At 39.7% G+C, this 24,204-nt stretch overlaps 1 protein-coding gene across 1 annotated transcript in view; it reads right to left on the reverse strand.

The window, feature by feature from the left end:
- Positions 1–19,663, reverse strand: part of LOC126327599 (esterase FE4-like) — an 82,337-nt gene extending 62,674 nt beyond the window's left edge. Inside the window, exons 1-2 of the mRNA XM_049995901.1 lie at positions 19,481–19,663; positions 19,139–19,279 (exon numbers count right to left, since the gene is read on the reverse strand). Coding sequence (XP_049851858.1) covers positions 19,139–19,279; positions 19,481–19,543 — 204 coding nt within the window. The 5' untranslated portion in view covers positions 19,544–19,663. The remainder of the gene's footprint in view (positions 1–19,138; positions 19,280–19,480) is intronic.
- Positions 19,664–24,204: the final 4,541 nt, after the last annotated feature.

The following is a 24,204-nucleotide window of genomic DNA, read 5'->3' on the forward strand; positions in this document are numbered from 1 at the left end:
GAAGTTATCAGGAGGATCATATCTTAAGTTTCGGGTTTTGTGGTGTACTTGTACTTGTGATGCGGTATGTGAATTGAACGTTTGACTGATATGGGTGTCGAGGTTAACTTCCCTGTAAGGAACTTATTCAACAAGTTAGCCAGTTGTTCCTTCAAATTTATGTAACATACATCAATAACTCCTTTACTCGCACAGTCTCTCACAAAACTGTTTTAACACATATATACTTTATTCTCTGATGTTCTTATCTTTCAAGCAAATGAAGAGAAAATGAGTTGTCTTCAAGAATCCTTGCAGGCAAGTTAACCTTGAGACCCATATCAGTCAAAAGTTGAATTAGCCACAGAAGTTCAGCTGCTACCATGGCCAAAGCTATATATTCAGTTTCAGCTGAAGACAAGGAGACACTGCTTTGACAGTTCTTTATCCAACAAACAGTATTTCCATGAATTTGCAAAAGGTATCCTGATGTAGACTTTCCTACCAAATCCATTGCTAAAATCTGCATCTGCGTGGCAGATATCCAACTTAGCTCCTTCTCTTCTATAGCACAAACCAAAATTCAACATTCCTTAACGTATCTTAGTACTTTTTTAAGTTCCTTCTAATGGCTCTCCACTGGATACCTGCTGAAATAATTCACTGCTATATTCAGGTCTAGTCTTGCTGTAATCATAGCATACAGCAAACAACCAACTAACTGATGAAATGGCTTAGAATCACCTTTGTAGACCCATTCATTATTCAGCTCTGATCTTGTTTCCATTGTGGGTTTGGTCTCCATTGTTGTCTCAACTGGATTATGATAATTCATGTCAAAATGTTTCGGTAGTGTTCAAATAACTTACAGGACTGCAGTTGGGTGATATTATCAAGAACTGCCAATATTTCGACAGGAACACACCCTATGATTTTCAAGGCAAAACTGCATCAAGTAAATGCTGTCCAAGGGAATTTAAAACCTATGTTCTCAGAGAAACTTTGGAAAGATAACACACACTCTGTAAACACTAGTGCCATCTCATACTAAAGATGACCAGCATCAGAAGTTATCAATAACAAAATTAATGATCAACAGGTGATGTAGCATAAACTTCATTCCTCTGTTCCTCTGTTTTTTTGTCGAGAGGGAGAGAGAGGGAGACAGAGAGAGTGAGTAAGTGAGTGAGTGAGAGAGAGGGAGAGAGAGAGAGAGAGAGAGAGAGAGAGAGAGAGAGAGAGAGAGAGAGAGAGAGAGAGAGACAGAGAGAGACCAGGATTCCATGCAGAATTTAAACAAAAACCACCATATCTATTTACAAGGTTACTTGATAATTTAATTCCAACAACTTTCTTAACCCTCATGTGTGAGCGCCTGTGTATAAAGTGCACCGACCAAAAATAAAATGATTTTTCACAGTGCCATTGTTGCTTCACAACTGCAGACCCATACCTATTCCTTCATTATTGCTTCAGGTAAAACAGTGATAAATTGTGTTTATATACATCCAAGTGAGCACCAGTAAAATAAAATACAAAGTGAGCCAGGTGAGAAAAACTATACAATCCCAGCAAAGAAAGACCCCAATTATGAACTAGCAACATAACTCCACATTGAGGAAGTTGTTTATGAGATAATTAGGGATTGAGTAAGCAATTGGCTGGGATCTGATGCAGCCACACTGCTTAATGTTTCAGGTGGGTCATTACCATCTCTGTAACATCTGTCTTTGGCAACAAGTGTTACAGTGAAAACTTATTTCATTATTGTGTAATGAAACAGTGGATTAGCTCATATTATGTAAGTTTATTTTCTCATTGTTTAAATAAATTCAGATTAGACTGTGATTTTGATCATACATATTTAGCTTGTGACGTAAAGTCAGATTTTTTATAGTTGTGTACAAAGTGTGCCATGCACCCACACCTGCTTGTACCATGACAAACGGTGCACCCCCCTCAAGAGGTAATAACACTATTCCAATAGGTGGCAGTGCATGTCAGAAATTCCCTAGGATGTCAGAAATTCCCTAGGATGACAGTGTTCTGCAATTCCAAGTTTTCACTGCTGTTGTAAACATGTGTACTGATTATGCTCAGTACACCAGTCCTCCACAGTCCTGATAGTCTGACCAATATATGACATGCCACAACTGCAAGAAATATGGTAGACACCCACCTTACAGAAACCAAGTTCATCCTTTATGGAACCTAAAAGAAGCCTTAACTTAGATGGTGGTCAAAAAACACACTTCAAATCATATTTCCACAAAATATATCCAAATCTGTTTGAAATGCTTCCTGTGTAAAGTAAAAAGGCTGTAGACATTGGTGCCACTGCAGTATTATTATCACTCTCTCAGTGGATCAATAGCACAATGCAATCTGATCTGTCTTTCACTACAACCATTCTGACAAAAAGTGACTTTGAGATGAGCTAACTCAGCTGACAAACATTGATCTGGATGGTGACAGCTATCAGTCTGCAGATACAAGTTAGTGTGAGTAGGCTTCCTGTACATGGCATATCCCAATGTACCATGCGCCTTCCTCCTAACCAACATATCAAGGAATGAAAGACAGCCATCCTTTTTCATCTCCATCATGAAACAAGGGTGGATTGGATTCAGGTGTTCTAAAAGATCATTCAAATTATCACTGCCATGAGGACAAACAACAAAAATATTGTCTACATCTTTGAAACATAAAACAGCAGATTTCAAAGCTATCAACTCCAAGGCACATTTCTCAAAATCTTCTGTAAACAAATTGGCAATAATAGGACACAACGGGCTTCCCAGTGCAATACCATCTGTCTGCTTGCAGTTCTGGTGACTGAATACAAAGTAAGTGGGAATCAACACAAGCTGAAAGAGGTTCGTTAATTCAGCACCTAACCTAACCTCAATCACCAATAACAGATCAGACAGAGGAACACAAGTGAAGAGAAAGACCACATCAAAACTTACTACAATATCAGAATCATTCAAATGTATTTCCTCTAAACTTGATGTAAGAATAATCAAAATATCCACTGGTGTACAGCCGGTCTATAATGTCCAACGGGCACAATATTTCGGCGATCAAACATGTCGCCATCATCAGGTGAACTGACGGACTGAGCTCCTGTGAACGTGCCGGCACAGAGATCCGTACACAGATTTACCGGAGGGTGACGCTAAGAAATTGTTACCCCAAGGTCCGGTACCGCCTAGACTATATGGACTCCTGAAGGTTCACAAAGAGGGGATACCATTACGCCCCATTGTCAGCAACATCAGGGCACCTACATATTTGTTGGCCAAATACCTGACGGGAATATTAAGTCCTTATGTGGGTAAATGCCCTCATCACATCCGCAATTCCGTGGATTTTGTTAAACACCTTGATAGCTTCAGGTTGGATGAGTCAGATATCATGGTGAGTTTTGACGTCGTTTCCTTGTTTACGAGGGTACCCCTGCGAGAGTCGCTAGAGTTGATTGGTCAGAGGTTTGACGAGAATACCACTGAACTTTTTAGGCATGTCTTGACTTCCACATATTTTCTTTTTAATGGAGAATACTACGAACAAACGGAGGGAGTCGCCATGGGTAGCCCACTCTCACCGGTGGTAGCGAATTTGTACATGGAGAACTTCGAGGAGGAAGCCCTGTCGTCATCCGAATGGAAACCTACTTGCTTTTTCCGTTACGTGGACGACACGTTCGTCATCTGGCCACATGGTATGGATAAACTCTTTGACTTCCTTACACATCTAAACTCCATACACCCCAACATCAAATTCACTATGGAGACTGAAACGGAGGGTAAATTACCTTTCCTTGACATCTTGGTCAGGAGAAGGGCTGACGGCACCCTAGGTCATGGGGTGTATCGAAAGACAACACACACTGATCTGTATTTGCACGCAGACAGCTGCCACCACCCTTCACAGAGGAATGGGGTACTTAAAACTCTAGTACATAGGGCGCGCACTATCTCTGACACAGAGAGTCTACCCCAGGAATTGGAACATCTGAGAACTGTGTTTCGAAAAAATGGGTACTCAGAGTGGCAGATCCAACGTGCTCTCTGCCCAACCACTGCAGCACAACCTGTTGAGATGGATGAAGTCACGAGGGAGGAGGTAGGCACTGCATTTATTCCATACACAGGCGCACTCTCGGGGAAAATCGCCCGCATTCTGAAGAAACACCGGGTCAGAACTGTGTTTTGTCCTCCGAATAAAACTCGTGCACTGGTGGGGAGCGCCAAAGATGACCTCGGTTTGAGGAAGGCCGGCGTGTACCAGATTCCGTGTTAATGTGGCAAGTCGTATATTGGTCAGACGATGCGTACCATCGAGGATCAATGCCGTGAACACCAGAGGCACACTCGACTGATGTATCCGAGCAAGTCGGCGGTCACTGAACATTGTTTGTCGGAAAATCACGCTATGGTGTATGACCGCACGAGGATTCTGGTACAGACGTTGAGATACTGGGACAGCGTTGTTAGAAAGGCCATCGAAATTCGCACCAATGACGACCTCATAAACCGTGACTGTGGCTATAATCTTAGCAAGGCTTGGGAACCAGCGATTGGGTTAATCAAGAGTAAATCGAGCAAACGCATAGTTGTGACGACCACGGCGGACAGAGCCATCACACCGACATCATCTCAGACGCCGTCGCAATCTGTTCCACCGCGCTACCGTGGCGCGGGGCGCGGACGGCGGAGGGAGCGCGCCGCGGGCGGAGGGTATTTAAATCGGCTGCCGCCGCGACCGAACCCAGTTTCCCCTGAGCAGCCATAGCGTACGGATCTCCGTGCCGGCACGTTCACAGGAGCTCAGTCCATCAGTTCACCTGATGATGGCGACATGTTTGATCTCCAAAATATTGTGCCCGCTGGACACTATAGACCGGCAGTACACCCGTGGATATTTTGATTATCAAATACGCCGGGAGAAACTCAAGAATCACTTGATGTAAGAGGTCTGAGTTCTTAATGTGGTGCTCACACCAGCCTACTATACAGCTCAACAGAATAGCAAGGTATTTTGCTAAACAATGTGTTGGAGCACAAATGTTACTCACAATCGCACAAGAAGAAATAGCTTCCCTGTGGAGCTTATGCAGTCCAAATGACATAGGAGGAACACCACAGTAAGAATTATGACTCTTGATAGTCTCCTGCAATAAGGAGATGTGAGTTTCTCGTATCAAATACAATGTTCAGATAGATTATGGAAATGCAGCCAGATGATGTCATTGACAACTGTCAGTTGTACAAGAAACTATAACACTTGGAAACCACATAGTAACAAAAGAATAAAAGATAATAGACCAGAGCTGACACAAAATAGTAAAAAAAGGAACATTCTGAAAAGAGAAAGAAAAAATAAAGCTCTGCTAAAAGACCTGAGTGGCACTTCTCAACACTCTTGCTCTCCCCTCAACACTTCTGCCAAAAGAAGGAGCCACTGGCTCTGATAGCTTGCACATTCCCTTAACTTTCATATTTGTTTCCTCCTGCCACCATATGGTATCAGTTTTGCTATAATGAGTTCATCTATCCAATTTATTGAATGCTGTTGACATACGTCTCATCTTGATATCTAATTCTTGATGTCTTGTTTCATATTTTTTCAGTACACATATTCTCCATCTCTCTTGCAACAACTTTCTACGCCAATGTGTACTTCATGGTTTGATTTCAGTCTCCTTTCAATTAACTGCACTGGTACAATCATCTTTCATCCTTAAAAGAAAATTCCATCAACATAGGTAATCATTTCTTTAAAGATCCAAAAATGCAGCCATTCTTGTGGCATTTCCTTAAAGGTATCTCAAAATCCCTGTGCTATGTGTTGTTGTTGTTGTGGTCTTCATTCCTGAGACTGGTTTGATGTAGCTCTCCATGCTACTCTATCCTGTGCAAGCTTCTTCATCTGCCAGTACCTACTACAGCCTACATCCTTCTGAATCTGCTAAGTGTATTCATCTCTTGGTCTCCATCTACGATTTTTCCCCTCCACCCTGCCCTCCAATACTAAATTGGTGATCCCTCGATGTCTCAGAACATGTCCTACAGACCGATCCCTTCTTCTAGTCAAGTTGTGTCACAAGCTCCTCTTCTCCCCAATTCTATTCAGTACCTCCTCATTAGTTATGTGATCTATCCATCTAATCTTCATCATTCTTCTGTAGCACCACATTTCGAAAGCTTCAATTCTCTTCTTGTCTAAACTATTTATCGTCCACATTTCACTTCCATACAAGGCTACACTCCATACAAATACTTTAAGAAACGACTTCCTGACATTTAAATCTATACTCAATGTTAACAAATTTTTCTTTGTCAGAAACGCTTTCCTTGCTATTGCCAGTCTACATTTTATATCCTCTCTACTTCGGCCATCATCAGTCATTTTGCTCCCCAAATAGCAAAACTCCTTTACTACTTTTAGTGTCTCATTTCCTAATCTAATTCCCTCAGCATCACCTGACCTAATTCGACTACATTCCATTATCCTCATTTTGCTTTTGTTGATGTTCATCTTAGACCCTCCTTACTACATGTAGTAAAAGTAATTGTAACTCTTTATCCTAAAATGTAGCTCGTTAATTTGAATCCAGAATTCTCCACTGGCCAAGAAAACCATCAGTACATCCAGTTCTTCCATTTCCACTTTATCTTCTTGTTCTTTTCAGTCTATACTTAAAACGTCAAGTCTTGATATATTAAATGTTTCAGAATAAAATATTTTAGGAGGTCATGGTAAATTTTCAAAAATTAGTCTTGCAGGTGCACCTTGAAACATTAAAAAAAAAAAATTGTCTCTAGTGGTTTGTGGTCAGTTTCAATTAAATTTATTCATGAAATTTCTTAACTGTGAATTTAATTGCCATGGTCTCTTTCTGCCTGCAGCTGGAACTATTGTGCTGATAATGATTAGTTTGTAGCATCTGCTACTGGTTGTTCACATTGCAATATAAAGGCTGCTATAGCTCTTTGGCTGGCACCAACTGACAACTTCCCACCTTCACTTACACCTTAATAATGAAGCACCAGAGGTGTTGTGAGACACTCTTTTATTTTGATAAGTGCTTGTTCCTCCCCTCCACGAAATATGGACCTTGCCGTTGGTGGGGAGACTTGTATGCCTTGGTGATAAAGATAGCTGTACCGATGGTGCAACCACAATGAAGGAGTATCTGTTGAGAGGCCAGACAAATGTGTGGTTCCTGAAGAGGGGCAGCAGCCTTTTCAATAGTTGCAGGGGCAACAGTCTGGATAATTGACTGATCGGGCCTTGTAACACTAACCAAAACGGGTTTGCTGTGCTAATACTGCAAACGACTGAAAGCAAGGGGAAACTACAGGTGTAATTTTTCCTGAAAGCATGCAGCTTTACTGTATGGTTAAATGATGATGGTGTCATCTTGGATAAAATATTCCAGAGGTAAAATAGTCCCCCATTCGGATCTCTTGGCGGGGATTACTCAGGAGGATGTTGTTAACAGGAGAAAGAAAACTGGCATTCTGCAGATTGGAATGTGGAATGTCAGATCCTCTAATCGGGCAGGTAGGTTAGAAAAATTAAAAAGGGAAATGGATAGGTTAAAGTCAGATACAGTGGGGATTAGTGAAGTTCGGTGGCATGAGGAACAATACTTCTGGTCAGGTCAATACAGGATTATAAATACAAAATCAAATAGGGTGTTGCACGAGTAGGTTTAATAATGAATAGGAATGTGGGTAAGCTACTGCAAACAGTATAGTGAATGCATTATTGTGGCCAAGATAGATATGAAGCCTACACCTACCACAGTAGCACAAGTGTATATGCCAACTAGCTCAGCAGATGACGAAGAGATTGATGAAATGTATGATGAGATAAAAGAAATTATTCAGATAGTGAAGAGAGACGAAAATTTAATAGTCATGGGTGACTGGAACTCAATAGTAGGAAAACGAAGAGAAGGAAACACAGTAGGTGGATATGAAATGGGAAGAAGGAATGAAAGAGTAAGCCGCCTGGTAGAATTTTGCACAGAGCGTAACTTAATCATAGTTAACACTTGGTTCAATAAACATAAAAGGAGGTTGTATACATGGAAGAAGCCTGGCAATACTGGAAGGTCTCAGATAGGTTATATAATGGTAAGACAGACTCAGGAACCAGGTTTCAAATTGTAAGACATTTCCAGGGGCTGATGTAGACTCTGACCACAACTGTAGATTAAAACTGAAGAAACTGCAAAAAGGTAGGAATTTGAGGAGATGGGCCCTGGATAAACTGAAAGAACCAGAGGTTATAGAGATCTTCAGTGAGAGCATTGGGGAACAATTGACAAGAATGGGGGAAAGAAATACAGTAGAAGAAGAATGGATAGCTTTGAGAGATGAAATAATGAAGGTAGCAGAGGATCAAGTAGGTAAAAAGACAAGGGCTAATAAAAATACGTGGGTGACAGAAGAGATATTGAATTTAATTGAAGAAAGGAGAAAATATAAAAATGCAGTAAATGAAGTGGGCAAAAAGGAATACAAACGTCTCAAAAATGACATCGACAGGAAGTGCAAAATGGCTAAGCAGGGATGGCTAGAGGACAAATGTAAGGATGTAGAAGTATATATCACTAGAGATGAGATAAGATACTGCCTACAGGAAAATTAAAGAGACCTTTGGAGGAAAGAGAACCAACCACTTGATGAGTATCAAGAGCTCAGATGGAAACCCAGTTCTTAGCAAAGAAAGGAAAGCAGAAATGTGGTAGGAGAATATAGAGGGTCTATTCAAGGGTGATGTTCTTGAGGACAATATTATAGAAATGGGAGAGAATGTAGATGAAGATGAAATAGGAGATATGATACTGCATGAAGAGTTTGACAGAGTGCTGGAGGACCTAAGTCGAAATAAGGCCCAGGAATAGACAACATTCCATTAGAACTACTGACAGCCTTGGGGGAGCCAGGCCTAACAAAACTCCACCATCTGGTAAGCAAGATGTATGGGGCAGGTGTAATACCCTCAGACTTCAAGAATAATATAATAATTCCAGTCCCAAAGAAAGCAGGTATTGACAGATTTGAAAATTACTGAACTATCAGTTTAATAAGCCACAGCTGCAAATTACTAACACGAATTCTTTACAGATGAATGGAATAACTGGTAGAAGCTGACCTTGGGGAAGATCAGTTTGGATTTTGTAGAAATGTTGGAGCACATGAGGCAATACTGACCCTACTACTTATCTTAGGAAATAGATTAAGCAAAGGCAAACCTACGTTTCTAGCATTTGTAGGCTTAGAGAAAGCTTTTGACAATAATAACTCGAATACTCTCTTTCAAATTCTGAAGGTGGTGGGGGTAAAATACAGGGAGTGAAAGACTATTTACAATTTGTATATAAACCAGATGGCAGTTATAAGAGTCAAGGGGCAAGAAAGGGAAGCAGTGGTTGGGAAGGGAGTGAGACAGGGTTGTAGTCTATCCCTGATGTTATTCAATCTGTATATTGAGCAAGTAGTAAAGGAAACAAAAGAAACATTCAGAGTAGGTATTAAAATCCAAGGAGAAGCAATAAAAACTTTGAGGTTCATCGATGACATTGTAATTCTATCAGAGACAGCAAAGGACCGGGAAGAACAGCTGAACAGAATGGACAGTGTCTTATAAGGTGGATATAAGATGAACATCAACAAAAGCAAAATGAGGATAATGGACTGTGTGTTGTTGTTGTGGTCTTCAGTCCTGAGATTGGTTTGATGCAGCTGTCCATGCTACCCTATCCTGTGCAAGCTTCTTCATATTGCAGTACTTACTACAACCTATATACTTCTGAATCTGCTTAGTGTATTCATCTCTTGGACTCCCTCTATGACTTTTACCCTCCACACTGCCCTCCATTGCTAAACTGGTGATCCCTTGATGCCTCAGAACATGTCCTACCAACCAGTCCTTCTTCTTGTCAAACTGTGCGACAAACTCCTCTTCTTCCCAATTCTATTCAATACCTCCTCATTAGTTATGTGATCTACCCATCTAATCTTCAGCATTCTTCTGTAGAAACACATTTCAAAAACTTCTATTCTCTTCTTTTCCAAACTGGTTATCATACATGTTTCACTTCCATACATGGCTACACTCCATACAAATACTTTCAGAAACGATTTCCGGACACTTAAATCTATACTTGATGTTAACAAATTTCTCTTCTTCAGAAACACTTTCCTTGCAATTGCCAGTCTACATTTCATAGCTTCTCTACTTCAACCATCATCAGTTATTTTGCTCCCCAAACAGCCAAACTCCTTTACTACGTTAAGTGTCTCATTTCCTAATCTAATTCCCTCATCATCACAAAACTTAATTCAACTATTTGCTTTTGCATTTGCTTTTGTGGATGTTCATCGTATATCCTCCTTTCAAGACACTGTCCATTCTGTTCAACTGCTCTTCCAAGTCCTTTGCTGTCTCTGACAGAATTACAATGTCATCAGCAAACCTCAAAGTTTTATCCATGTATTTTGAATACTACTCTGAATTTTTCTTTTTTTTCCTTTATTGCTTGCTCAATATGCAGACTGAATAACATCGGGGAGAGGCTACAAACCTATCTCACTCCCTTCCCACAACTGATTCCCTTTCATGTTCCTCGACTCGTATAACAGCCATCTGGTTTCTGTACAAATTGTAAATAGCCTTTTGCGTCCTGTATTTTACCCCCACCACCTTCAGAATTTGAAAGAGAGTATTCCAGTCAACATTGTCAAAAGGTTTCTCTAAGTCTACAATTGCTAGAAATGTAGGCTTGCCTTTCCTTAATCTATTTTCTAAGATAAGTCGTTGGATCAGTATTGCCTCACATGTTCCAATATTTCTATGAAATCCAAACTGATCTTCCCCGAGGTTGGCTTCTACCAGTTTTTCCATTCATCTGGAAAGAATTGGATTGGAATTGTTATATTGTTCTTGAAGTCTGAGGGTATTCCACCTGTCTCATACATCTTGCTCACTAGATGGTAGAGTTTCATCTGGACTGGCTTTCCCAAGGCCGTCAGTAGTTCTAATGGAATGTTGCCTACTCCCAGGGCCTTGTTTCAACTCAGGTGTTTCAGTGCTCTGTCAAACTCTTCATGCAGTATCATATATCTCATTTCATCTTCATCTGCATCCTCTCCAATTCCCATAATATTGTCCTCTAAGACATTGCCCTTGCATAGACCCTCTACATACTCCTTCCACCTTTCCTCTTACCCCTCTTTGCTTAGAACTGGGTTTTCATCTGAGCTCTTGATATTCATACAAATGGTTCCTTGCTCTCCAAAGGTCTCTTTAATTTTCATGTAGGCAGTATCTATCTTACCCCTAGTGAGATAACCCTCTACATCCTTTCATTTCTCCTCTAGCCATCCCTGCTTAGTCATTTTGCACTTCCTGTCGATCTCATTTTTGAGACGTTTGTATTCCTTTTTGCCTGCTTCATATACTACATTTTTATATTTTCTCCTTTCATCATTTAAATTCAATATTTCTTCTGTTACCCAAGGATTTCTACTAGCGCTCATCTTTTTACCTACTTGATCGTCTGCTACCTTCATTATTTCATCCCTCAGAGCTACCCATTCTTCTTCTACTGTATTTCTTTCCCCCATTCCTGTCAATTGTTCCCTTATGATCTCCCTGAAACTCTGTACAACCTCTGGTTCTTTCAGTTTATCCAGGTCCCATCTCCTTAAATTCTCACCTTTTTGCAGTTTCTTCAGTTTCAATCCGCAGTTCATAACCACATCTGCCCCTGGAAATGTCTTACAATTTGAATCCTGGTTCCTAAATCTCTGTCTTACCATTATATAATCTATCTGATACCTTCTAGAATCTCTAGGATTATTCCATGTATACAGCTTTCTTTTATGATTCTTGAACCAAGTGTTAACTATGATTAAGTTATGCTGTGTGCAAAATTTTACTAGGCCGCTTCCTCCTTCATTTCTTTGCCCCAGTCCATAATCACTTACTACATTTCCTTCTCTCCCTTTTCCTACTACCAAATTCCAGTCACCCATGATTATTAAATTTTCATCTCCCTTCACTATCTGAATAATTTCTTTTATTTGATCATACATTTCCTCAATTTCTTCGTCATCTGCAGAGCTAGTTGGCATATAAACTTGTACTACTGTAGTAGGCGTGGACTTCTTGTCCATCTTGGCCACAATAATGCTTACCCACACTACTATTTTTTTTATTCATTATTAAACCTACTCCTGCATTACCCCTATTTGATTTTGTATTTATAACCCTGTATTCACCTGACCAAAAGTCTTGTTCCTCCTGCCACTGAACTTCACTAATTCCCACTATATCTAACTTTAACCTATCCATTTCCCTTTTTCAATTTTCTAACCTACTTGCCCGATTAAGGGATCTGACATTCCACATTCCAATCCATAGAATGCTAGTTTTCTTTCTCCTGATAACGACGTCCTCCTGAGTAGTCCACACCCAGAGATCCAAATGGTGGACTATTTTACCTCTGGAATATTTTATCCAAGAGGACCCCATCATCATTTAACCATACAATAAACCTGCATGCCTGGGAAAAATTACGGCTTTAGTTTCCCCTTGCTTTCAGTCGTTCGCAGTACCAGCACAGCAAGGCCATTTTGGTTAGTGTTACAAGGCCAGATCAGTCAATCATCCAGACTGTTGCCCCTGCAACTACTGAAAAAGCTGCTGACCCTCTTCAGGAACCACAAGTTTGTCTGGCCTCTTAACAGATACCTCTCCATTGTGGTTGCACCTTCGGTACGGCTATCTGTATTACTGAGGCATGCAATCCTCCCCACCAATGGCAAGGTCCATGGTTCATGGGGAAAATGGACTGTAGTTGAATTAAATTAAGTTATGCTGTGGGAATTAGAATAGGAAATGAGCACTTAGTAGTAAATGAGTTTTGCTATTTGGGGAGCAAAATAACTGATGATGGTCGAATTAGAGAGAATATAAAATGTATACTGTCAATGGCAAGGAAAGCGTTTCTGAAGAAGGGAAATTTGTTGACATCAAGTATAGATTTAAGTGTCAGGAAGTCGTTTCTGAAAGTATTTGTGTGGAGTGCAGCCATGTATTGAAGTGAAATGTGTAAGATCAATAGTTTAGACAAGAAGAGACTAGAAGTTTTAAAAATGTGGTGCTATAGAAGAATGCTGAAGATTAGATGGGTAGATCGTGTAACTAATGAGGAGGTATTGAATTTAATTGGAGAGAAGAGAAATTTGTGGCACATCTTGACTAGAAGAAGGGGTTGGTTGGCAGGGCATATTCTGAGGCATCAAGGGATCACCAATTTAGTATTAGAGGGCAGTGTGGAGGGTAAAAATTGTAGAGGGAGACCAAGAGATAAGTATACTAAACAGATTAAGAAGGATGTAGGTTCCAGTAAGTACTGGGAGATGAAGAAGCTTGCACAGGATAGAGTAGCATGGTTAGCTGCACCTGAGCGGTTCTAGGCACTTCAGTCTGGAACCGCGTGACCGCTACGGTCACAGGTTCTAATCCGGCCTCGGGCATGGATGTGTGTGATGTCCTTAGTTTAGTTAGGTTTAACTAGTTCTAAGTTCTTGGGGACTGATGACATCAGATGTTAAGTCCCATAGTGCTCAGAGCCATTTAAACCATTTTAAGAGCTGCATCAAACCAATCTCTGGACAGAAGACCACAAAACAACAGTGCTTGTTGTTGTGCCAAATCCCATTTCCATTCAGCTTCTTTCCTTAGCAAGTGTCACAGTGTGTGTGTCCATTCAGAAAGATTTAGTATAAACTTGGGTAAATAATTCATGATCCCTAATACACAGTGAAGCTGCTTTTTATTTTCAGTAGTCTGAAGTTCATCAGGAGAAAATTTAGAGTAGCAGCAATTGAAAATGAGTGCAGAAGAATTGTATTGCCAGCAACGTACATTTCCTTGATGTGGACAATGGTGGGATATCTGCTGTTTTTTCAGAATCACACCTTTCAGCATGTAAGATCTACGGAGTTTATTCAGGATTCTGAACTTGCGTAGATACCACATTTAGTTTTTACTATGGCTCTGGAAACAGCACATCTGGATGTGTGTAAAAGTAGTGAAATTTCCCAGATGATGTGCTATATCCTGAAAGTGTTAAACAAAACTACCATTTTACCAACTATGGGCAGTGTCTATGAGTTTCATGTTGTAGGTGAAATATCAGCAAGAATATTCTATGGTGGTATGTGTGTTGGTACCATCTATTCAAACAGTTTGGTGACAAAGTCTGACCACAGCTTGGGCCATGATACTGCTATGACGTGTCAACACCTGAGTATATCTTGGGCTGTGATGTTTTCCAGTTTTGATATTTTCTGTAATTCTCTCACAAATGTGTCATGTTTGTTGAGTGAGTAAGAAATATTGTAAACTGTAGAGGAAAAATTGAATGATTATGGATTGGAGGGAGAAATATCAGAGTGAGAAAGTCTGAAGAAATTGATGAAGGACTCTTCCAGAAAGGCACAACAATGGCTCAAAAAAATTTCGTAGTGTAACTATCACCTGTAGATTTGTAAGATGACATTACTGAGAAAATAATGCAATTGAAATGATGAAACAAGCTGTACTGCACTGACTGCAATATATTTCTCAGCAGGCCAGAATGTTTCAGACTTTTCCATACCAAGGTGAATTATATGAGGAATTGTTCAAAAACTCGCCTCATACATTTTAAGGATAGTTATATTTTCTGTTATCATTATACACTTAACCAGTAAACATTGCACCAGTCAAAATGAAGCCCCACTGTGAATGCTGTTCTCAAACATGGGATGAGCTAGTCGACATTTCTAAGCAGCTGGAAATCGCCCTGACTACTGTCAAATGATCAGCAGCTGCTGCAAAACAAGATACTGGAAAAGCTCATGAGAGTTGTCTACCTGTGATGCCTATACCAGAGGCATGTCAAGTACTATCCTCTCCTGTGGATTCTGTCTCCTCCACAGAAAGTACAAAACTGTCATTGCCTGTCCGCTTGACTGGGAGCGGCATGTCAATGGAAGATCTAGGCACTGTGCACAGCTGTATGGGGACCAGGGAAGACTCAGGCTGCTGTATTAATCTCCCTAACCAACAAGTTTGAGTTGTTCTTTATCACTGAAACTGAGACTGAGCCAGTGGTACTCACTTCACCTGTTTTGGAGAAACCTGTTTTGTCCAATGTCAGGAATAGACAAATACAAAAGGGTAGGGATCTGTTAATAATTGGCAGTTCAAACTTATAATGAACGATGATACCCCTTAGGGAAATGGCTAAAAGAGACAGCAAAGGACATCTGGTGCACCAATTGTGTATGCCTGGGGGCTTGATTCAGCGGTATCCTCTGAGGGAACAGGGTGGAACCAACTGTAGATTGTGGCACAAGTTGGAGCAAATGATGACTGTTGTCTGGGCTAAGAGACCATTCTTGCCAGAGAAGGTTGAAAAGATCAGCCTTACGGGTGGAGTTTCAACAAAGCTCACAATTAGCAATGTTGTCCCCAGAACTGACCAAGGAACTTTGGTCTTGAGGTGAGTGGGACTGAGCCAGAGATTTGGATGATTATGTGGCAACCTAGGTTGTGATTCCCTGGACTTGCACCATAGGGTTGAGAACTATAGGATTCCCATAAATAGGTCAGATGTGTGTTACACATGAGGTAGCTCACTGTGTGTGGGATCCACATGAGTGTTTTTTTAGATTAGGCAATTCTCCATCCAATCCAGGTAACAATAGCTGTAGGAAAACACAGATGTATCAGTGTGAGACTGAAATAAATGCATCTCACAGGTGAAAGTATTAAAATCTTAACGGTAAACTGCTGAAGCATTCACAACAAAGTGCCAGAGTTTAAAGTGGATTCTTCTATCATCCACCAGACTCATCTCCTGATATAACTGAAAACTTTAGAGAAACCTCAGTTAACTTGTACATATGTTCCTCAATCATACTGTAATCATTGGTGGAGTTTCTAATCATCCAACAATGAACTGGGAATATTACAGTTTTTTTAGTGTTGGGCATGGTAAGATATCCTGTGAAGCTTCTCTGAAAACTACCTAGAATAGATAATTACAAACCCCACTCATGATGGTAATAATAGATGGTTGTAATAAAACTTTCTCTATTTAACACATTATAACATGGAAATTAATTTCTGTATGAGTACCAAACTTGGTAGCATTAATTACAGGGTAGTGGGTACATGATTTCCATGCATCACAGTGCCACCATCCAGTTCCAACTACGGCCACCACATGCCATGATCAGTCATCATGATTCATAGTCTCACAGACCTGACCAGTTGTAGTGCACTTGTTGATGTATCAACATGAGCTTGGAGAAAAAGAGCAGGGCATTATTGGTGAAGCTCTATTATCAAAACAATAGTAATGCTGCCACTACTCTTTGAAAATATCACCAGCTGAAAGGTTTACAGAAAGGTCCACTTTTTCTCCCTTCTGTGTGGAGCATGATGAAGGAGTTCAAATCTACTGAAGAACTGGGCATTGCTCCAGGAAGAGTTCAACAACCGGTTGCATCACAGGTGGTTGATGAAATCACTTCTGCTATGGCAATGCTGCTTGCAATTCCTGATCATGAGGCAGTGTGCTTGTTGCATCACAACAGTTGAACATCTTGTTTTCCACTGTGCAGGAGGTGCTCTGAACTATTCTCAAATGGTATCTGTAAAATATCCATTTTGTACAGCAGCTTGCAGCACGGGATTCATAATGAAATGTTGACTTCGCTCTCATCTTTATTGCAAGGATTTAAGTTGATGAGGCCTGGCCCTGGACCATCCTATGGACAGACATACCTCATTTTTCTCAGATGGGTGAGGTGAAGACACAGAACTGCTGAGTGTGGGGATCTTCATCACCAGTTACTGTGAAGTTCCTCTGCATGGTAACCGTGTCACCATAAGGTGTGGCTTCATGGCTACATTCATCATTGGCTCAATCTTTTTTGAATAGGTTGGCACTCAAGGACTAATGATGTACAGTGTGACTGGCCAGTGTTGTGTGATATGCTTCACCAGCATGTCATACCCCTCCTAATGGATTTTGCAGTTTTCATGTAAAATGGGGCCCCACCACATAATGCTCGTGAAGTTCACCTGCTTTTCTTAAACTCATTTCAAAATGATAGAATTATCAGCTAATTGTTTCCAAATGCTTGGCCAGCATTATCACCTAATCTCACTTCCTGTGAACTCTGGTTGTGGGGCTATCTCAAGGACAGGGTTTACCAGGGGAATATTCACACATGTGCTGATTTGAAACACAGTATATCAAAAGAGGTAGGCAGCATACCTATGGACATGTTTTGTTATGCTGTGCAGAGTGCAATCCTGCACTTTTTGACTCTTCTGGAAGTCGATGGGTGTCATATTGAGCTCCTTTTGTAGCAGTAATGATACTGGTTTGCAGTACTATGATGTACCATAGCAGCACATTAAAAATGTTTCATTTGAACTGATTCTGCATTATTTCTCTTCCTCATGTCCTTGACATTAATGCTACCAAGTTTGGTATTAGAACGGTAATAGGTTTCCATGTTATAATGTCTTAAATGGGGTAAGTTTAATTATAACCATCCATTGTGTTGGATCTAATAGCAACAAATAGACCTGACCTCTTTGTGGATGCACACATCAAAACTGGTGTCAGTGACCATAACACAGTTGTGGCAACAATTATTATCAGACTACAAAGGACAACTAAAACAGCAGAAAGAAGTGTATGTTCAGTAAACTAGATAAAAAATCAGTAGCGTCATATCTCACTGAGGAACTTGAAACTTTCAGAACAAGGCAGGGGCATGTATAGGAACTCTGTCTCAATCCTAAAAGAATAGTTGACAATGCACTGGATAGATTTGTACCCAATAGAACAGTTAATAATGGGAGGAAGCTTCCATGGTATACAGTCACTGTAAATAAACTTCTAAAGAAATAGAGTGTAGGGCTAAAGAAGAGAGAAGCTGAATGAAACACATTTGACTGTCAAGAGAGCAATGCATGATGCCTTCAGTGACTACCATAGCACAGTATTGTGAACTCATCTATCACATAATGAAAATTTCACTTTGCAGCAGCATGTGCAGTGATATGAAACTTCCTGACATTTTAAAATTGTGGTCCAGAGTGAGACTCAAACTCAGGACCTTTGCCTTTCACAGGCAAGTGGTCTAACCAATTGAGCTACCCAAGCACAACTCATGACCCATCCTCACAGCTTTAATTCTGCCAGTACCTCGTCTCCTACATTCAAACCTTCACAGAAGCTCTCCAGTGAACCTTACAAGTCTAGCACATCTGGAAGAAAGGATATTACAGAGACATGGCTTAGCCACGGCCTGAGGGATGTTTCCAGAATGAAACTTTTGGTCTGCAGTAGAGTTTTAATCTGCCAGGGAGTTTTGATCTATCATAGAACCCAAAGAAATCCTGATCATATGTAATGGCTGTTAGTCACATAAAAGTCCGTAGGAAATGAAACAGGAACTGAAATTGAGGATAGCAAAGCAAAATCTGAAATGCTTAACTCCATTTTCAAATGTTCATTTACAAAGGAAAACCGAAGAGAACTTCACCAATTTTACCCTGTACCATTTTAAAGATGAATGAAATAATGATTAGTGTCAGTAATTCTGATAAACAGCTGAACTGGTTAAAACTGAACAAAGTTTCAGGCCTCAAAGGAATCTCTGTCAAATTCAATACTGAAATAGAGAAGGAAAGTTGCTACTCAACATATAGCAGAATGCTGGGTCGTGATAAGCACAACAAAACGATTCACACAATTATAGCATTCATGGCCTTTGTCAGCAATAGACACATACACACACATACACACACACACACACACACACACACACACACACACACACACACACACACACACAGACTCACACAAACGGAAATTGCACACATGTCTGCAGCCTCAGATAACTGAAACCACTAAATACGATATGTATTTGAAGCATTGTCTTTTGTTATCATCCACTGGCTGAAAATAATTTTATGCTTCTACCACTGATAACTGCTTTCAATATTTATATGTATATACATTTTTTTCAGTTTGCAGTACTAGTGTTTCGCTCACCTGAAAACGCAGAGATCCAACAGGAGGTTCAGCATATGGAATTCCTCTGAAGAAATAAACAGTGTTTCCAGCTGCAGTGGTGAACTCCTGACCTCTTAGAGAGCCCAATGGTGTGTCAATTGTTGTGTAACTTTCTGCACCCTAACATAAAAAAAAAGATTTATTTAAAAATACTTGTAGGGAGGAAACAGAAAATTTTCAATGAAAAGTACAAAGCTCATTCATGAGCAGATATTGTTATAAACATTTCCTTTCTAAACCAAAATATATTGATAACATGAAATAATATGCAAAGAAGATGTGAAGAAAGTAATTTTGATTTACATATGATCTATCTCTTACCTGAAATTGGCTGCATGACAAAAGCACATACACTAGATAAACTAATTTTAAGTGAAGCATCATAGTCTATAAGGCACTAATTACTGTATGTATTTATTGACTAATAGTGATTTACTACAGTTAATTTAATGCCTGCGTGTCTCTTTATAAATTTATGCATCCACTTCTGTGTATCAGTAGTCTGTTATTTTAAGATAAACTGTGTATTAAGATAAGACTCACAAGTGAACGAGTTTTGATAAAAACAAAACAGGAAGAATTCCACTCTTTCACTGATTTTTAATAAGATATTCCTCAGCTTTCAGTACTCACATTCTCACCAAAACCTTTTGAACGCTGAGTAAAAAATAAAAATTAATGCATAATGGATGTATTACTCATGTAATTACCTCAACACTAAAAATTCAGTATGTAATGCAAATAATGCTAATAAATTCTTTCAAAATCATTCCTCAGCAGCATTACAGATATTTGTACAAATTCAATTACCCCATTAATCTTCCAAGAATACTGATGTTGTAGCTATGCCAATTAGATGAAGTAAGATTGTTGGAAAATAAATCAAGCCAACTGATTTTTTTTATGTTATCTGCATTATTGCCAATATATATTTACATTGGTTGTTACTGAAATGAACAGAGCCATGAATTCCAATCACTTTCATGCAATAGTCAGTTGTTCTTTCTGTTTAACTTTCAGCTACCCTGGTATGCTCTTCCATTAGCTTTTTGCTTCTTGCTTTTAGATCTGTTCTAGGGTTACTACATTACATCTTTTACAATAAACAATTGAAAAAATCACCTACTGCAACATAATCACGTGTACAAACAGTGATACAACAGTTTAAAATGCTTTTTTATTCCAGTCTCTGATCACAAATGAATTCTTTAGACGATGACTGGTTTCAGTTTGTAATGACCGTCTTCAGGTCATTTTTACACCATGTCCTAAAGTGACACAGCCATAATGGCATTGTCAAAACATATAAATATAATCGGCATACCATCGACACATAGATTTAAAATATGGTGTAGAATAGGCCATATCGTCCACATAGCTAGTTGGCAATAATCACTATGTGGATGATGTGGCCTATTCTATGCCATATTTTAAATCTATGTAACGATGCTATGCCAATTATATTTATATGTTTTGACGATGCCATTATGGCCGTATCACTTTAGGATATGGTGTGAAAAAGATCTGAAGATGGTCATTACAGACTGAAACTGGTCATCGTATAAAGAATTTATTTGTGATCAGAGACTGGAATAAAAAAGCAAATTGAAAAAAAAATGATAATACCTCTTAGAAGAGCCCCAGGCCAAAATAAATGCTTGTTTTGTTTCACTTTGTTCCTAAAGTGCATGTAAAACACACATTCAGATCAGATTCTGTGATGTAACTGAATGTGGTAATGATAAATATGATTTAATAGATAACAGACTATCTTTTCAGATTAATTGAAATGTGCCCAAGAATGTTAATTGTGTTGTTTATTCTGATAACAAGGTCATCCATCAATTGAAAATTTCAGAGTGACCTCATTTCACACTCCTCTAAAAGAGGAGAGATCTCGTGTATACAAAAAACTGTATCTAGCAAACCTTAACCTCATCTCTCAAAGTAGTATCCCATCACTCATCTACACAACATGTTATTACTGTTCATCCTTTAGCCACATTGGCTCTCAAGCCTGAACTTCATGCAACATTCCTTTATGGACAAGACAGAGTTGATACAAGAGGTTCAGACCAACCAAACACCTCTTACCACCATCCATACGCAGGTGTGTATTTTATCTAATCCAAAACAAAGCCACGATGAAAGCAGCCATATCATATAAAAGCTTTGATGCATTTGCTTTGCAGCACTCTATGTGGGTATGACAATTGAAAAACTGTCTATAGTAATGAATAGCCACAATCAAATAGCAGATAAAGGTAAACTTGAATGTCTCATTGCTGAATACAATAAAAATTATGACACTGAACTAAAAAGATTCTTCCTAGTATCTGTACTGCATAGGAGGTAACTTCTTCAACAGCATACCTTCGTTTCTCACAGTTACCCTTACATAAACCTCTGCTATTCGTCATCTGAGTTGGCCCCTTCTCACTTCCTTGCTTTCACTCTTCCCTCTCCTGTCATTTTTCATCCAATTCCTCCTCTGTCCCAGTGCTGATTTCCAAGCTTCCCTACAGTCTTCTCTCTCTCTATCTCTCTCTCTCTCTCTCTCTCTCTCTCTCTCTCTTTCTCTCTCTCCCTCTCCCTCTCCTTCCCTCTCTGACTCATCCTCTAAGATCACAATTTACTGATGATGCCCAAAATTGATGCTCCCCAAAGTTGCCACAACCCATCCCTTTTTCTGCTCCCGTGCGTGTATGTCTAATAACTTTTTTTCAGCTTGTCTTCTGACTGTTTAATGTGGTTTTCCATTATTTCCTAGCCTGTGACAATACCTTTATCCCTTACTACCTGTTACAACCCACCTGTAATTACTTGTTCTTCATTCCAGTCACTATGTCCACCTACAGTTTGTGGCCACTAGAGTTACCTTTGGTACTACCAAGGTTATTTGCTGGAATCTTAATGCAGGTTCTATCATCCTGTGCCATCTTCGACTGTGTTTCCTACATGTTCCTTTTCTCATCTACTCTATAAAAATCATCATCACTTCATTGACCCTATTAATTATCAGCATTGTTCTGTGACATCACATGTGAAACATTTCTCAATTCTATACTTTTGGTTGTCCCACAGTTAATGATTCACTTCTATCCAAGCAACCACTCACTCAAACATTTAGAGTTGCTACAGTGACAGGGAGGTATCCCTTTAAAAGATATTTTAAAAGATATTTTGTGTGTATCCATGTGTGTGTGCGTATGTGTGTGTGTGTGTGTGTGTGTGTGTGTGTGTGTGTGTGTGTGTGTGTGAGAGAGAGAGAGAGAGAGAGAGAGAGAGAGAGAGAGAGAGAGAGAGAGAGAGAGAGAGAGAGAGTGAGAGGGGGGGGGGGGGGGGGGGAGGGGGAGACAGAGAGAGAGAGAATTGTTACTGTTACCTGTGTTCATGAATCCATGATAGTTCAGTGACTGTCTTTCCACATTTGATAGTTTATTCAGATCTTCTAAGACGTGTATGCAGTACGACAACAAATCACTAGTTTGACAGACTTGGAAGTTAACATTGTTGTAATATTCTGGAATCTAGTCAGCAACTCTCATTATATCATGTTATGCTAGAAAAACTGTAGACATTTCTGACAGCATTTACTGTATTTTTGCACTCATTTATGGTAAAAAATGTTTGTTCACAGTAGGCTTCAGCATTTAACAACTATTTTAACAGTGAGCGACACCACTGCCACATTCTACAATATGTCAATGACAGTATCTTCAGGACTATTCTGCAGAAAATGACATAATTGACAGAAGAATGTAGATGATTATGAACTGCTAAAAATCAATATAAGACTGGGTAGTTGTGCATGGAAACTGTTCAAATAGAGGCATTGGCAACCATCAAATATGATTTATAATTAAAATTTGCAGAAAAGACAGAGTAATTTTGAGCTAAAATTAAATCATTCATCTATGCAGATTATTTCATTAATAATGTTAGTAAAGCTTTCATGAACCATAAGGATGGTTTAAAAAACTGCAGTGCTATGCTGTGTATGGCATTGTTAATGGTATGAAGTTGCCATTCTCTTTCATTTGAACAGACTTATCCATCTATTTATAGAGAAACCTGCAATTTAACTGTAGACTCTGAACCTTGGTGCAGATTGGTATTCTTCACATTACCAGATGTGAATGAAGTGATAAGTAATGGATATAGATCCTAGAATGGGCCAGGGATCGAACACAATACCTTTTGCTTCTAACATCTGTCACTTTACCTCTCAGCCACTTGTGACGTCGATAGGTCACATCAAACACATAAAGCATGATGTTTGAACTCTAACTGCTCTGATGAGCCGCCGTCTTAATGTTCCAGTCAGCCTTTGTACCTTATACAGTGTACATGTGTATCTTTGTGCTGAAATATATGTATGTAGAGACATTTATGGGAACAGTTTGTTGCGTGTACAGTTACACATATTCCTGTTTCTCATTTTGGTGACCCCAAAGTTTCTACATCTTCCGCAACTTCCGCGCCGGCTGTGTGGTATCAACAGGTTTTACGTTTGAAGCCATGGCTGCCTCACCAAACATTTTATATGAGGTTTTGGAGGCTCAGCTACTACAACCAGGCCACTCCAATCCACTTCCAATGGTTTTTTCGCCGCTAACGGACAGTGATTCGTGATCTCCAACAAAGTTAACCTCAAACTTGGCAGCTCTATAATGGACGATTGTTACGCCATTACCTCAAACAATGGACTCAGGTTATGTGCCGCCAGACTGTGTACACCAACATGTAAAAAGTGAAGTGGACGATTTCCGGAATTGCTTAATGATCGATCGCTCATGTAGTGTTCAAAGGGACCCAAATTCGAAGACGTGCTTTGATCCTCTATGTACCCCAACATTGATTACAGTAGTAGCGTGTAGAACGTCGCCATTAGTGCAAAATGCACACACAGTCAACTGCTATCAAGCTATGCCAGTTTTGCCTTCCTCACAATTTAATAATGGACATTTTTATACATCAAGTTCGCCAGGCTCAACCACCAGATCTGTAGTCGTGTTTCTCGACCATGTGGGCTCAAGCACACC

The sequence above is a fragment of the Schistocerca gregaria genome, chromosome 2 (assembly GCF_023897955.1).
Source record: "Schistocerca gregaria isolate iqSchGreg1 chromosome 2, iqSchGreg1.2, whole genome shotgun sequence".
NCBI lineage: Eukaryota > Metazoa > Arthropoda > Insecta > Orthoptera > Acrididae > Schistocerca > Schistocerca gregaria.